This window comes from Carassius gibelio, chromosome B20, assembly GCF_023724105.1.
Source record: "Carassius gibelio isolate Cgi1373 ecotype wild population from Czech Republic chromosome B20, carGib1.2-hapl.c, whole genome shotgun sequence".
NCBI lineage: Eukaryota > Metazoa > Chordata > Actinopteri > Cypriniformes > Cyprinidae > Carassius > Carassius gibelio.
In genome coordinates, this window is record NC_068415.1 from 17,549,476 (window position 1) to 17,566,710 (window position 17,235).

At 37.2% G+C, this 17,235-nt stretch overlaps 2 protein-coding genes across 2 annotated transcripts; one reads left to right on the forward strand and one right to left on the reverse strand.

Annotated features, from left to right (window-relative positions):
• Positions 1–703: 703 nt before the first annotated feature.
• si:dkey-5n18.1 (uncharacterized protein LOC570444 homolog) lies at positions 704–2,312 on the forward strand (the record flags this gene model as incomplete). The annotated part of the gene is made up of 2 exons (XM_052587250.1): positions 704–1,324; positions 2,017–2,312. Coding segments are annotated over 2 exons (801 nt in total), but the record flags the coding sequence as incomplete, so codon positions are not given.
• Positions 2,313–4,904: 2,592 nt separating this feature from the next.
• Positions 4,905–16,713, reverse strand: LOC127984234 (desmocollin-2). The gene is made up of 16 exons (XM_052586790.1): positions 16,423–16,713; positions 14,459–14,561; positions 13,645–13,835; positions 13,442–13,555; positions 13,132–13,287; positions 12,881–13,022; positions 12,016–12,170; positions 11,785–11,919; positions 11,388–11,573; positions 10,645–10,892; positions 10,243–10,385; positions 8,098–8,319; positions 7,709–7,942; positions 6,667–6,782; positions 6,281–6,571; positions 4,905–6,157 (listed from the first exon to the last, which is right to left on the reverse strand). The coding sequence occupies exons 1-16, from the start codon at positions 16,462–16,464 to the stop codon at positions 5,945–5,947; spliced, it is 2,691 nt and encodes an 896-aa protein (XP_052442750.1). The 5' UTR covers positions 16,465–16,713; the 3' UTR covers positions 4,905–5,944.
• Between the last annotated feature and the right edge of the window lie 522 nt (positions 16,714–17,235).

Genomic DNA, 17,235 nt, shown 5'->3' on the forward strand with positions numbered 1-17,235 from the left:
CGTGGGACTGCTGGTCATAAAGAGACACCCTGGTAGGTCTAAGGCACCTTTCATTCATATACATAACCCATGCAGCTGTAATAGACATAGACGTAACTGTGTTGGTTTGTGTGTGTGCGGAGGTGTTTGAATACGTTAACTGTAGATCTTGACATTCAAGTTGACATTTGGGGAATTTTTATTTGCAGTGACATTTCCTGAAAGATGTGTTGAGGGTATATCCTGTGAATCTGAGCGTAAGGATTCTCAACATTTACATCCCTGACAAAATTATCACTGCAATAGTCTGACACTTGTGCAACATATGTACCTATATAATAATGTATCGCCCTCAGGCCATCCAAGATTAGATTTGGAGAAATTTAGCATTGGATGGATGGATGCGGTGAATGGGTGCCGTCAAACAGTCCAAACAGCTGATAAAAACATCACAATAATCCAAAAGTAATCCACACGACTCCAGTTCATCAGTTAACGCCTTATGAAATGAAAAGCTGCATGTTTGTAAGAAAAACAATCCATTTTCAAGTCTTTTCATCGATTACTTTTGGATTGTTGCAAAGCTTTTACCCACTCACATTATTTTAATATTTGTTGGTTGATCACATGAAGTTCAGGGGTCTAATATTCTGACAGCATAGTTGCACAACAACAGTTTCGTAAGACTCATAGGGAAGCATAAGTTCATTTTAAAGAAGCATGATATTATTTTTTTGCTGATGCTTTAAAATGTCAGGTGACAAACAATTTCTCAACTTCATCACGTTACCAGCTAACTCAACCAATCACAGCCCAAAATCTGTGTGACTTCTTACCATGGGCTTTACATTTGAGTCCCTTCACCTCTCTGAACTGGTACTTCACCATGACCAAGCACTGGATAGCAGTTCTCCTCACACTTCTGTCTCTGACCAGGGCAGGCATCTGCGAGACCCTCCCTGGCTCCTGCAGGATCGTGTGTGACCCTTCCTCAGATCGTTCTAAAGACCAGAGCAATGGCTTAGTCATCCCTCTCACCTCATCTGCAGCAGGACCTCCTGGTCCACCTGGACCTCCAGGTAAAGCAGGTCCTCCTGGCCCAGCCGGCCCCTCAGGTATAGGCTCGTCGAGTAAGGGAGGTGTCGCGTTCAGTGCTGCGGTGCAGGACGCCTCCAGCAGGAATGATGTGATAAAGTTTAACGACGTGATTACTAATCTGGGAGGAGGTTATGAGCCCTCGACCGGGACTTTCACCTGTAAGACAGCGGGAGTGTACTACTTCATCTTTAGCATTGTGAAGACCGGCCAAAACCTACGAGGGGACTTGATTCTTAATGACCAAACGGTGAGTTTACCTCAAAATGATGTTTTTTGCAAGGATTTTCAAACAAAAACATCTAAGTATGATGACTTTTTCTTTTTGTTCTTTTTCTTTTTTTCTTTTTTTTTACAAAAGCTTATGCAGATGTATTTATTTCTGCAAAAAAAAAAAATAAAGCTAACTGGGATTAGTATAACTGTAATTAATCCCTTAATTTTTGACAAGAATATAAAAGGAAACATTATTTATTTATTTATTTATTTATTTATTTATTTATTTATTTATTTATTTATTTATGTGATTCTGGACCACAAAGCCAGCAAAAAAAAAAAAAAAAAAAGTTCCAGATTTTTTAATAGATGTATCTATTGTATCTATATATGATAACAATACATCCATCAACTGAAAGTTTATTTATTCAATAATTTTAAAAGTAAACCTTTATAATTGGTTTTATGAAACCAGGCAGAAATTGTTGGATTGAATATATTTAATTAAATTTTAAATTAACACATTAATTTGTAAGCCTTACAATTTCATAGATTTGATCAAGATAAATAAATAAATAAGATTTGATTAAAATAAATAAATAAACAACTGCTTTTTTGCTTTAATAAAACAGCTGCTACATAATAAAATATTAAGGACTCACATCTTTTGCAGCATTATACTTTAAGTCTGATAAATCTGCTCATTTCCACTGTCGTGTGTTGTAGATTGTGGCTAGTGCGGTGGCAGTGGATGTTCTTCATACAGACACCGCAAGCAACAATGTAGTCCTGCAGCTTAAAGCTGGAGATCGGCTGTTTATTCGGCTGAGCAACAGTGAACTAAGCAAGAGGGAGTCACAAAGCCGCTTCAGTATCTTCTCTGGTTACCTGCTCTACGAGATCTGATACCAACAGACAAACATAATTTCTTGCTGCTTCAACCTCTTTCTGTTAGTTTAAAGAGGCCTCTTTGCATTCAGACTGTGGGCGTTTCCTTGAATAAAGAATTAATTCTCTGGCAATTTGCCTGCCTATGACTTTTCATTGAATATCAAATTAATTCTTCCATTTTCAAAGGCCGAGACCTTGGCGAGATACTTCACAGGGCACTGGCACAAATATTAGACTTGGACTTCAGGGAGATTGAGAATGACACAACAGACATATACACTCAGCAACAGCAGCTCAGTCACAGCGCTTTAACAGCCCTGTCTCACACAAAGCTAAGGGCTTCAGATCAGATTCACTGTAAGAGACTAGTGGGACCAAATCCAGCCCTGGATTATTGATTTCACTTAACCTACAGCAGGCAGGAAGTAATACACTTAATACTTTTACATCCTTTAACCGCTAAATAAAAATGAAGTGCAATGCACTACAGACAAATATAATTAAATCTAAGTTTTTTTTTTTTTTTTTGTTCCCTAACTATTAAACTATCGGTCAAAAGTTTTAATGATAATTATATATTTTTTTTTTATGTTTTTGAAAGAAGTCTTACACAAAGACAAAATCAGTAATATTGTGAAATAGTTCAAATAGTTCAAGAGTAAAATAAAAATGTTCTATATATTAATATACTTCAAAATGTTATTTATTCCTAGAATAAAAAGCTGAATTTTCAGCTGCCTTTACTGTGGTCTGCAGTGCCTCATGATCCTGATGCTGATTTGGCGCTCAAGAAACATTTCTGATTATCATCAATTATCATTTATAGCTGCCTAATAGCCTATTTTTAGATAATTAAAAAAAAAAGACTGGCAGTATACACGTGAAAACAAAAGATATTTTCTTACACATGGTTAAAAATCAGCCTTATAACTTTATTATAAGATATTTATTTATTATATTACAGATATTCCTGTCACAGTGTCTGGTCTGTGTTTCCCTGGGTGTCCAGTAGTGGTCTCACTTCCCCATAGTCAACCCACTGCAGGCACTACATTTCCTACAAAGCCTGTGTCCCTTTCATCACGGTTAATTGCACATCTGTTAATTGCACTCAGATGTCTCGACTTTCAGCGTTTTCACCTGTCTATATAAACCGCTCTGTTTCTATCTGTTTCATGGAGTCCTTGTTTTCCGTCACCCAGCTTTCTCGTGCTCCCTTGTATTTTTTTTTTATGTTTCTTGTTTTTGGACTGCTTTTCTTGTTTTTGACCTCTAGCCTGGATTTTGATTTTGGATTACCCCATTAAAACGCTGCAATTGGATCTCTCGTTTCCTGTGTACATTCGTTAAAGAAGGACTCCATCATGCCCAAATCCAGCAGTGTGGGATTTCGTATCCATTCCCCAGCCAGCATGGAGGAGCGGAGGGGGAGGTTCCTGAACCTAATCAACCTCTGTCAAAAGGGGAGTGAGGTGGGTGAGTTTGCGCAGATCTTTTGGACAATGGCAGTAGGGCTGGGGTATAATGAGGAAGCACTAAAGGACCTGTTTAACAATGGTCTGGATGATCCTGTGCCTGGGTGGGAGATGAAGGGGCTGGAGGTCCTGGACTTTTGGGGGTTCACCAGTTACCTTCACAATCAGAGTCAAAGGGATACACTGACCACACCCATCTCTCCAGACACGATAGCCGCCAGCCCATCTCCACTGCACAATATGGTCACCAGCCCAACGCCACAGCACTAGGTGGCCGCCAGCCCAGCTCCACAGCACAATTTGGGCGCCAGCCCGGCACCACTGCACAAGTTGGCCGCCGGGCCAGTGGCAACCACTGCACAAGGTGGCCACCGGCCCGCCGCCACAGCACAAGGTGGCCGCCAGCCCGGCGCCACAGCACAAGGTGGCCGTCGGCACAGCGCCACTGCACAAGATGGCAGCCACAGGTGACCCTCAAGTCGAGTCAGGTCCCCGTGGACCCTCCAGAGTCTAGTCAGGTCAAGTCACCATTTACACTCATGAGTCAAGTACTACCACAGTTAGACCTCAGGAGTCAAGTCACCAGTGTTCTTCATGGGCAAGGTCAAGTCACCGTTTTTGTTTTTGGACTGCTTTTCTTGTTATTGACCTCTAGCGTGTTTTTGGTATTTTGATTTTGGATTACCCCATTGAAACACTGCAATTGGATCTCTCATTTCCTGTGTGCATTTGTTATAATTGCTTCCGGTTTATGGCTCATTTGGAAGCAGAGTTCACTAACTAATTCACTAACCCTCTGAGATCTGAGGGTGTTTTTGGGCCCTAGAGAGGGTTAACTGGAGACTTGTTCAGACCAGGTCAGTGTTGGGTAAGTCGGATGCCAGAGCTGTGAATGAAAACTCACCCAAGTGTACCATGTTCCCGTAGAGAAGTCATAAAACCAAGATAGACGTGTCCATTGTTAGCAACAACATAAAAGCACATAAAAAGTGTTATTTTGCACAGATAACGCCACAGGACCATGCAGGCCATACAAATTGATAGAACTGTGTGCATCACTCACTTTGAGACAACAACAACAACATGTGCTAATTTACAATGTATTTCTATTGTTTCTCCTCTGCTGATGCGATGAGCAGCCATACTGGATTCTGAAGTTGGGAGTTGTTGTGATTCCTTGGAGATTCTGAGTTGGAACTCCAGCTTAAGACGGCGTTCCAGTTCATACAAACTCACAAAATGACAAAGTAGGGTCTGTAATCACTTTTATTCAAATATTTACAAAGAGCATCCCTTTAAGTGTAAAATCAGAACAATCCTCTAAACATCTATTTTGGTAATATTTACCAAAAATACAAAAAAAAAACCTAAACAAAAATGTGCTGTCAGACCAAAACTAATATCAAAACATATTTTTCCCCAAATTTACCTGTTCTTTCACCCTTTCACCTCTATCTTCATTTAAAGCATAAAGTGACTTACATACAAAATATTTGGTTTCTTTCAACTGAAATGAAAAATCCCTTCAGCAACTATACTGTTAAATGTTGTAAGAAAATAACACAAAATCTCAGTAATACATCATGGCCTAAGGATGAGTTCAATGTCCAGAGTTGATGTCATGTGTAAGTGCTTTTGGAGCTGAAGAGCGCTCTAAATTCCACACGCCCTCAAAAAAAAATGTTTATGAGCACACTTCATCATGGTCTGGTAAATATAGACTCAGTTAATACTTCACACGGCTGAGAATTACAATCGATCGGGGAGGAAATAATGTCTCTTCTGTATACTTATATTGAAACTGTCCTTCCTCAGCTCTGTGAGGAAGAGGTTTGCAAAGCAAAGCAAAACAATCACAGAAAAGCTTATTTGCATCGTTCAAACACTTAAAAACTCAACTTACAAAAGTTAACAGACACAAACAAACGCAGGCACTTGATTAATCCATCAGAAAGGCACGTACTGCTAAAATAGTTTTCTAAATCAGCATTTCTGTCTCGTTTTTCCAGTAAAAATAGCTTAATATCCTCAAAATGTCCTTGGTAAATTTACATAAGAAGCAAAACTGAGATGCTAAGACTCATTTTAGAGAATATGTATCATGGATCTTAAGGTTATTGTGAAACATGATTATATAATATTTAGTGAGACTTACATTGAAACAATCATAAAATAGACTTGCTTAATTTTAAGGACATTTTGATATTTTAACTAGAACACGAGGCAAAAATACTGATTAGGAACATGATTTTCTGCATTGAAGGCCTCTGGCAAACAGCATTCAGCATTTAGTTTCCGGTTCGATTTGTGGTGTAGCAGACGTCCGCCAGTGGTCTGAATTTAGGGCTGAGAGTGTTCAAAAATTCCAACGATTCCTGTTCGCCCACGATGCTACAACATCCTACAGAGCCTGCAGGAGATCCCATCCCCTCATGCCCATAAGTCTTCAGCAGGTCATCCGCATACCTCCCCTCCTCCTCGTCTCCGAAGTAAGCCAGTTTCTGTCAGAAAATAAGGTCGCAAGTTAGGTCACATGAAAATAACTTCAGTGAAGCTTGAATGTAAAACAGGGAGAATGTGAAATATGAGTTTCCTGGGTCAATCAATGTATAAATTCAGCTCACCCTGTCCAAGTAGCGTCCGTTGGTTTTCCATGTGTCCAGAGCACTCGCATTGGTGAGTTTCTGCATCGTGGCATTGCCGTATAAGTTGTTATCATAGCGTCCAGATGAGTAGTACTTCTCTGTCCCAAACTCTTGAGTGGTGGTGTTGTACACGCCTCCTCCCTGGAAAAACGACTGCCCGTAGCGCCCTGAAGCTGTAGTCACGTTCTTACTTTCCATGAGGCCGCTCTGCAGTGACCCGTCCACTACATCTAGCCCTATCCCAGGAATTATCATCAAAGCACCTTCTTTCTAAAAAGAGAAAGACATTCCAGCCAAATATGGTCAACCTCTTCTTGTGGTTTCTCGGATTCATTTAAGCATTTAAAAAGAGGTGTTTTACTAACCACTTCTTCACCAGGAGCCTCAGTGTTGGATTTCAGCAGCATTCCACCTGTTCCTGTGTCATCGTTGATGTAAAGCTTGTCTCTCTTAGTGCTGCATATGAAGATGAGCAACAGACCTGATACGGCAAGAAAAACAGAAGGCAAATGTATTGGTGTTTCTGATAATCATTTATGAGCGTAAAATGAGTCTGAGACTATAAAAGACTCAAAAAAAGATTTTTTTTTAAACCTATGAGCTTTGAGAGGTTTTGACAAAATAAATACATAAAACAAATGCTGAATACTAAAGAAATTCTGAAATCATTAAAAATCCATTAGAAATTAATTAAAAATCAATTTCATCTTTCAAATTATTATGGTGATATATTTTTAAAATGTTAAAATAAAAACTGGTGTTCTCAGACTCTTGGACCTGTGTATACATACACTAGTTGACATTTGAAGTGGCTCAAAAGACAAGAACGCATATTGGTTTGACGTTTTAGGACAACTTTTCTGATCCGCTTCAAATGTTGACTAATGTAGTTTAAGGACCTTATTAAGCAAGGATGCATCAAACCGATCTAAAATGACAGTGAATACATTCAAATTGTTGCAGCAATTCCATTTCAAATAAATGCTGTTCTTTGAACAAATCAAACTAATAATCTTTAAAAAAGTATTAATGTTTCCACAAAATTATTAAGCAGCACAACTCTTCAACTTTGATAATAATAAGAAATGTTCTTCATTATCAACATATTAGAATGTTTTCTGCAGGATCATGTGACACTGAAGACAGGAGTAATGATGGTGAAAATTCAGCTTTGCCATCACAAAAATAAATAACATTTCAATATATATTAAACTATAAAAAATTACTTTAAATTGCAAATATTTCATAGTATTAATATTATCAAATAAATGCATCCTTGGTGAGGACAATAGTTCTTTAATGATCATTTTAATGGTAGTGTGTCTATTGGCAAATATATGTATATGTAAACGTATGTAAATAAATGTATGCATTATATGGTGGTCATAGCCAGAAGTGGGCACTCACTTAAAAGTAGCAGCAGCAGGCCAGAGAGAACTAAGGCAAGGATTCCCAAACTGCCCAAAGAAGAAGAGGCGCTCCGAGCCCCACATGTTCCTCCGTTATCCTCCCTCTCACAAGTGCACACTCGCACATTCACAGTCTGCTCTTTCCCGAATCCCTGCAGATCCTTCACCAAGAGAGGAACGCTGTAGAGACCGTTGGGCATTGGCATAGTCTGTTCCAGCACCACAGAAGAATCTGCATCAGAGGAAAGACATGATGTCTGTGATCATACTGCAACACTTTCAGTTTATCAGCCTTTTATGGTTATTGTTAAATTGAGAAATTGTAAAATAATATGTACAAATTTTTGATAAATCCCCATCCGAAACATCCATACCCTCTATCCTTACCTGTAGTATCCTTCAATTTCCAGCTCCCATCATGATCTGCTCCAAGTTCGAAAATGAAGGGAATAGAGTAAGGTGGCCTGTCCAGGTCCATGGCTTCAACCAAAACAGAGCTCAGCGTATCACCCTTATTACACAAGATCGGTTCTGGATTCGTAATCATAGGGATGTTGTCATTAACATCTTGTATCTTGATTATAACTGTCCCTGTTCCTGTCTTCTTACCTGAGGAAAGAGAGATTCAGTGAGCTTAATGTAACGTTAGAGAAACAAATTGCCAGAATACAACTTGCTTACAATGCACAATTTTACCAATAGTGATAAATTTATCTCAATTGCGACTTTCTTACAATTCCGACTTCACATCTCACAATTGCAACTTTCTTATAACTGTGAAATTATATCTAATAATTGCAACTATATATATATATCAAAATCACGACTAAATAGCTCATAATTGCAACTTTATATCTCACAATGGCAACCCTTTCTTTCATAATTACAACAACTTTATCGCAATTGAGACTTTCTTGCATAATTTTGGTCTCATAATTGTGTCTATTAATCTCTTTATTGCAACTTTTTTTATAACTACAACTTCATGTCTCATAACTGTGACTATCATTCACAACTGCAACTAGATCTCATAATTGCGACTTAATATCTCACAATTGTTACTACTTATCTCATAACTGCAACTTTCTAACTAACAACTGTGACATATCATAATAGTTTCTACATCTCACAATTGCAATGCTGTCACAATTGTGACTACATACATAATTGTGAATTTACAATTGCACAATTCTCACAATTTTGAATGCATCTCCATAGAGGAAACGGAGCATCTTGTGTGAGAGCAAATATAGTTAACCTAATTCTGATACATGTAATGATTATACATTATGACATTTTTATATTTATGTACACCATAATAATCTTTTACATTTTAATGTTTTATTCTTTCAGTCATTTACTGTGTGTAAGCAAAGTGAACACGCGTTGTGGACCCATCCAGTTGTGCATTTTCTAATAATGCGCCCTTTAAATATTGCACCATTGACTTTAAACTGTAGACCAGGTTTGAGGATATCTATGGAGCAGTCTATTTTCAGTTTCAGTGAGAACTAAAACTAGCAAAAACACTTGCGCCACGTTGTGCCGGGTGTATGATAGGGCCCTATATCTCGGTTGCAACTTTCTTACAAATATAGATTCAGATCTCATAAATGCGTCTTTTTATCTCTTAATTGAAACTCTCATAATTGCAACTTTGTCTATAATAATTCACTCAATTGCAATATTTCGAAATTGTGAATAAATATTTCATAACTGCAACTTTCTAACTCACAATTATGACTACATCTGATAATTTAATCTGTGTATGTAGTAACAATCGTGAGATATTTCACAAATGCTATTTTATATTTCATAGCTGCAACCTCAAAATTGTGACAGCTTTCTCACAATTACAACTTTCTAACAAGCTTCACACCTCATAAATCTGTCTTTTTATCTCATAATTGCAGCTTCCTCATAACTGTGACTTTACAGTTTATTATAATTGCAACTACATCTCAAATGCATACTTCCTTTGTCTCAAAATCCTCCGTTCATGAAACAGGTTTTACATACATGCATACGTTTGTGATCAGTTTTTAAAAAGCTATGACCAACTTCACAGCAAGAACGCCCATTAGCAGTGAAAACATTGCAACCTTCTGATCTCCAAAGATAAAAATCGTGTTTAAAAGTTGCATAAGAGTTAAACAAGGACAAATGTACTCAGTACTTCCTGGAATGCCATTCAACAACATTCAGTCTTTAACTGAACATTTAGTGCCAGGTAGAACGTTGATCATCATCAAAAAGAAATGTTACATCACACCACAAAATCCTGACATTTTTGCAGAGGCCTGAAGCTGTTTCTAGTCTACCCAACCGCACCCAACCATTAACATTAACAGTAAGAGAAAAATAAAAAAAAAAACACACACACACCCATTCATAGAACAATAGAGTACAGTGTCTACTCAGAAACACAACAATGTTTCAGTGTTGATGTGCTGAATGTCCACATTATTAAATTAAGATCTCAGATTTAATCTAATTATGGTGTTAAATGTGTGACATCAAGTCCAGACTCACTCTCATCCACAGCTCTGATGGTTATGTTGTACATATCATTCCGGACCAAAGGTGATTCTCGATCTAAAGTATTGGCTGTTTTCAGTTCTCCAGTGTTCTCCACCACAGTGATCCAGTTGCCTGGGTCAGTCATCTTATAGTACCTTACACATAAATAAAGTGAGAAAGTGCATTCAAAATACAGTATAAAGGTATATATCATGTACAAGTACATTACCACAGTACACTAGATGCTATAAATAAATAAAAAATTACATAAGACATGCTCTTGCTTGTCTTCAAAAACAGCTAGTCAGAGCATGACAGAACAGAAGACCAAGGACCAACTGAATGTGTAAGGTGTTGCTTTAAAGATAATTTTTTAATTAACCTCAAATAAACCCACTTCATCAAAGAACATACTTTATTCCGTCACTGTTCTTCTTTTCTGGATCCAGAGCTTTATAGGTTCCAATGACGGTTCCGTTGGCAACATTCTCCTTGACTTTGAGAAATAGAGTGTCAGGGTTGAACTCTGGTCCTTCATCTACATCTCCCACACTGAGCTCGAGTGGCACAGACAGCCATTTATTTTCAGGCCCAACCAGTGGAACCTCATTACGAGCAGTTATTTCCAGCTTCACCAGTGGAGTTTTTTCATAATCCAAACCCTGAAAGAAAAGAGTTGAAGGGGAATGAGAACACTAAGAATTCACGCAAGTGCATCTACATAAAACTTGCTCATTTAACCCAAAAGCACCAATACTATGTGTGAAGAGAAGTCAAAAGCTCCTCGAAGAGAAGAACCAGTGTTTGCCTGATGGATGTACTTTAAATAACAGGATGTGGTTGAACCGCACATGCTTATCGAAGAGACGCTTTCACACACAGCTCTGAAATGGTGAGCTAACCCTGCAATGCCCCTATAAATAAAACCAACACAACCCTGTCAGAGAGTGAAGAGAGCTCTCAAGATAATGACTGTGACCCTCAGTGGAAGCTATCGCTGCTAAGAATGTACTAGCAAAGGGCAAATTCAGCAAAATTCCAACGAATTCTTCAAAGACATCTGGTTTCTATTTCTTGTCAAAAAGGTTATTTTCAGATGCTTCCACAAAATAACTTCCTGTGCAGACTTTTATTTGAATGCATTTAAAACCATTCACCTTTATCACATACAGAAGCCCCTCGTTGGTTTTGGGGTCTGTCTCCATCCTGAAGTTCCCACTTTCATTTCCTTTTGTGACCTCAAACAGGGCCTTCCAGTTGGGGGTGTTCACCAAGTCCTTATCTTCCACCGGTATCCTAGTAACTAGCACATTTTCTTGGTTCTCTTGAACGCTGGCCTTGTACTGTTTACCAAAAAAAAAAAAAAAAAATCCAATAAATAAATCAAAAATAAAGTTCCAATACCACAATTTCCAACATAAAGCATAAACACTTATAGATGTTTGTTAATTATGTTAATATCTCAAGATGAAAGCTATACAATTCTAATCATCTCCTGGTTTAGAAGTTTATTTGTCTTGTTTTATTGCTGGATTGACAATAAAAGGGCCCTACCAACTTCTCTTTAAAGGTAGGAGGGTTGTCATTAACATCTGTGAGAGTAATCACAAATGTTCCTCTGCTGAAGAGCCCACTAGGAGCACCGCCCATATCTCTGATCTCTATCTCAACGTAGACTTTGTCCTGGGTCTGAGAAAAATAAATAAATAAACATTTGAATTATTGGCAGACTGTATCATCTGAACAGACAGGCTTTGTAGAGACAACACCAAACCAGAAAAATACCTCTCTGTCTAAGGTGTTAGTTTTAGAAGTTATTACTCCGGTAAAAGAATCGATGGAGAACATGTCAGTAGCGTTGTGCAGAGTAAACTTGATCAAGGTGTGGGGGGTGTTTGGCTCATCTTTATCTGTGGCATTCACTTTTCCTATTACAGTACCTGAAAGACAAAATGCAAATATAATTTAATACACTACAAAATACATTTATATGTTTAGCAAACACTTTTATCCAAAGCAACTTACAGTGCATTCAAGCTACGCATTTTTTTTTTTTTTTTACCAGTATGTGCATTTCCTGAGAACTGAACCCATGACCTTTTGCACTGCTAACACAATGCTATATATATAAAAGAAATTACACAGTATGCAGATAACTAATTTTAAGTTAATTTAAAGTTTAAAAAAATATATGCTATATTATTAAATAACATACATGAATATAATTTATAATATAATATTATAATTTATAATTAATTAATAATAATAAAGGTAAATATAAATGCATTTATAAATAAATGTAAATCTAAAATTTTATAAACAATACTACAATAACAATAACTATATATATATTTTCTCATTACTGTAATATAACATATTTTTACTTCAGTAAAAAAATATGGTTGTACAACAGATTTTTCCTAATAAAAATCTACATAAATTAAAGGTTGTAAAACAAATGTTACCATGATGGACAAATAATATATGCATAATAATTTTATTGCATAACAGTATTAAGAATATAAGAAGAATTATCTTTTTGATAATTATAGTAATGTGAGTTGTTATGAAAATAATATGAACATTTTGGTGTGATATATGGCCTGAACTTGATACTTGAAAATGCATCTTTTGTCCTTCTCTTTCATACCTGCCCTGCACCGTTCTTCTACAGTGAAGAATCGACCTCCTATGAACTCAGGGGCGTTATCGTTCTGATCCTGCACTATCACAGTGATGGGCAGATATTCATCTGTTTCCCTGCCACTCATGTCAAACACACGAGCGATAAACTACAACAGGAGAAAGAGACATATTTAGTTGTACTGATGCTATAACCATATTCCAGACCATCAGCTCATGCACTGTTTTCTGTATAAGGCCTCAAATATTCAGACTCACATTGAATTGTGGGTACTGCTCACGGTCGACGGTCCTGGTCACCTTCAGCAAGCCGGTGTTCCTGTTTAAGGTGAAAAGGCCTACAGGATCTGTAGTAACACCCTGCCCACTGATTACATAATACACTGTGTAATTTACTGAAGAATCAGATGCAATCTGAGAAAAGATGAACACAGCAATGTGTCAGCGAGCATAAGAAAACAGGAAATATAACAAAAGGTCAAACTGAGTTCATGGAATGGAGGAGGAAACGGGAAGGGAGTAAAGGAATGACTAAAGTAATGATATAGCTTATGTTTCTCGGTCTCACCGTCTCCAGATCCTTTGGGAATGGAGGCTTGTCATTCTCAACTAAATTGAAAGGCAACGGTCTCCATCTTCTCTTAGTGCGCTTGAGAGCCACACTGCTAGACTTCTGAGATGCCTGAAGCCAGAACATATAGAGAAGCATTTGTCACGCTGCTGATCCAGATCAAACGGTTTATAGTTAAGACTTACAGGCTGTAGTTTTACCTCATCTTTACAGGACAGGATTATGTCCACCCTCCAATCCATTCCATTCTCATCCTGCACCAGTACAGAAAACTGCTTTGTCGTAATCTCCAAACCATGAACTGTGATAATGGCTCCATCTGTATTCACAGTGAAGTCAGGGTCACTGGAAGTATAGGCCACAGGTTTGGCCGCACAGCCTTTGAGACTCACTGTGAAAAAACACAACAATGTCCGGTAATTATTCCACAACTAAGCTTCGCGCCTTTCCAAAATCAAAAGCAGTTTGAATACATTGCTTGTTTTTTCACATCACTGAAGTTTTCAAGCTTAAAAAGAATGCAAAAGTGCTATTAAAGTATCAGCAGTATCAGAAATTACTAGCAATATAAAACAATAAAAATCTGAAAAAGAACATTAAATTCCTACAATCTTGTGTGGTAATGGAAACTCACACATACACTCACACTCTTAAAGACTCTCTCTCTCTCTCTCTCTCTCTCACACACACACACACACACACAAACACACAACCACTAATAGCAGGCCAAGAAAATATGAGGACTGAGTGAATGTACACACAATTTCAGCTCATTTACTAGCTCCAGTAGACCTGAACATCCTGTGTTATCATTATTCACTAATAATCTTCACATTCATTTGACTTATATGATATTGTTATGCTGCTTTTGTGTTTATTCGAAGGTCCTTTTTCATTCCGTAGAAGCTAAAACAAAATTGCACAGCTTTGGAACAACATGAGAGTGAATAAATGATGATGGAATGTAAAATATTTGGTAGAACAGAAAAGGCTTAGTGAAACCACAAATCTTACATCCTTCCTTGCTTTCGGGGATGACATAACCGGCGGGCAGCCTCTTAGGAACCTGAGCAAGCACAGGCCTCAACTCACAAGACGCAGCGCTTTGAAACAGCACCTGAGGGAGGAATTGAAAGCGAGTGAAAGGGAGAATCAATGGAGCATTGCATTTCCCCATTGTGACCGAGCAAAACGTGAGTAATGTAGTTTGAAACAACATATGACTTCAGATGTTAATCCTAACAATTCAGCTGAGGATTGGGGCTGTGTGATAATCAGATTCATGTTAATTGTATGAAATTAATATATTTAATAAAATATGAGTATTTAATCCTTTTTGTTGTAATATAGGTTACTTTAATGGGGGTGTTTGACTTGCAAAAAACATTATTAATCAGTATCTTATTTGCTTGTTTTACACAGCAAAAACCTCATCACATAATCTCTTGATTGTTACTTTCAGTTCTAAACAGCTACAAGAAAGCATTAAACCAGTGCCTCTTTTTGTGTGCGGCAAACAAACGACGGTGAAACGAAACAATGACTCGCATACCTCAAGAACAACATAGGAAACTGTGGCTAATAACAATATAATAAGAACCTAGCTAGACAAAATCAGGAAATGTTAACCACAAGCCAAGACATAAAGCAGATTTCAAGTACTCTACATATGAGATTCTGTCTCATTATATTGTGTAATGTTATGGGTTTCGGTTATACATTCATTTCAGCTCTTCTTATCTCCGAACTAGACTAATCTGCCCAGTAGAACCTGTAGAACTAAAGACTTGAAAATAATATGTGAAAACATGTTTTTCTATAGTTTAATTCTTTAAGGTTTATTGTAATTTTGGCTTTATGCGTCTTTTACAGACACCAACATTGGAGTCAATAAACATACGGCAATGAAACATGAGTATACAACAGTGTATGAACCTGAACAATATCAGGAAATCGCAAAGTTTAAAACTTACATGCAGGTTCTAACAAGTCCATCAATAAAAAAAAGAAAATCTGAATAACTGACCCACCCAGTGATAGCAACTTTCTTTTTAGTCAACATTAGTGATCAGTGAATGAAGACAATAGCCCTATGGTTTCTTTAAAACAAATCAATTAAAAAAGATTTTATAACTGATTTACTTGGTCAGCTGCTTAGTTTCGCCCTGGATGACACTAAGCAAGCATAGCAACACAATCGTTAGATGGAAAACAAAACAAAACAGTCAATAAGGCTATTCAAATGCAGATGGGCTAAATAATTAGTGAGAACTTCATTATTCTAAACAGTTAATCTTCAAGTAGCTTCATCCCTTTGAAATCCACAACACACAATTAACCAATTAAATAATTTCCAAATAGTTTGGAAAAAGGTAATTTAATATTATCACTGGGGAAAACAAATGAACCATGGTAAACATAGATTCCACCAAATTACCATAGTAAAGTAGCTATTGACTAACCAAAACTGTCATGACAGAATAACACATTAAAATGACAGAAATATATATTAATTAATTTATTTCATTCATTCAATTCACCAGCCCTATTTATTTTTCTTTAAAAACGAAAAGAAAAAGAAATGAGAAGCCTATAGTAGTGTATTGAGCTGTATTCAGTTAGCCTAAAATTCATTGACGTTTATGCCAACATAAAAGCAAGTACTTCTCTTATAATCTAAAAAAAAAAAAAAAAAAAAACAGATTCTGATTCATGTTGATTTAAAGGTGTTTAGATATTATTATTATTATTAGTAGTAGTAGTATTATTAATGGGGGTGGGACATAATATCGATTAATAAAATGTTATTCACAATACAGGCTCATAACTCAGATTTTGTACGTTTTATAACAACTAACTATCAATTTGACCGAAACCATGGTTACCAAGATTCAGGTAGGCCTATGATAAACGTATATTAAATGATCTAAAATAAAATGACAAGAAGGAACAAAATGACAACCGTAACTTTAACTTACCAAAGTAAGCAGGCAGAGAGCGAACAGTGCGCGTTCATACATCCTGCTGTGTGTGTGATGAATTTCTCTGGACTCCACTAACGTTACACTGCGTGTAACAGACACAAGTGCTCAGATAAAGTCCTCTGGGTTCGGTGTGGCTCTCATGCGATTGAAGTCTTTAACATGGGTGTGGCAGCCCCAGCCTCTCACTTTCTATACCAATAGGACTGAATGTTTAGTCTTGAGTACACTAAACATACTTAACTATGCTTTGTCCCTGACTTCCTTAGCTTGGGAAGCTCTGAAAGGCTTAGACTCCACCTCAGACTGCCCCCTGAAACTCCCTCTGACTTTGTGTGTGTGTGAGAGAGAGAGAGATAAGAGAGAGAGGGGGAGTTGGGTTTATACTTTAACAGAACAGACTTTTACCCATTATACCATCTGACTTTTCAGACATGATTAATGCATGCCAAAATTAATCTTCATCTGTTTGGGTGGAGTGTAGGAGGTACTGGTGATTATACAGACAGTCATCACATTTACACATTTAGCAAAGGAAAGAAACTTTTTTACAATTTTTGCGTTTAATCACCCGTTAAGCCCAATTAAAAAAAATAAAAATAAAAATCCTAGCTTGAAACCACTCACATGTGCACGCCTTTTCACGTGGGATGATTTATTCGTTTTGAATTAATACCTGGTCAAGAGTGTGGCTTTGTATTTAACCGCTTGATAACTTTGGTGCATTAGGCCTTAAAAGTGAAAATATGCGAACTGTTGACCAAAAGTTCAGCAGAATGCAGTTTTGCTGTGAGGAATTGGAAGGGAATG

What these genes read in the sequence shown, in the direction of transcription:
- LOC127984234 (XM_052586790.1), bottom strand. Translation starts at nt 16,464, where the DNA reads ATGTATGAACGCGCACTGTTCGCTCTCTGCCTGCTTACTTTG. An exon ending in CTAACACCTTAGACAGAGAG is followed by an intron (nt 11,920 to 12,015) that starts GTATTTTTCTGG and finishes TATTTTTCTCAG; the next exon opens with ACCCAGGACAAAGTCTACGT. An exon ending in CTACCTTTAAAGAGAAGTTG is followed by an intron (nt 11,574 to 11,784) that starts GTAGGGCCCTTT and finishes TTTGGTAAACAG; the next exon opens with TACAAGGCCAGCGTTCAAGA.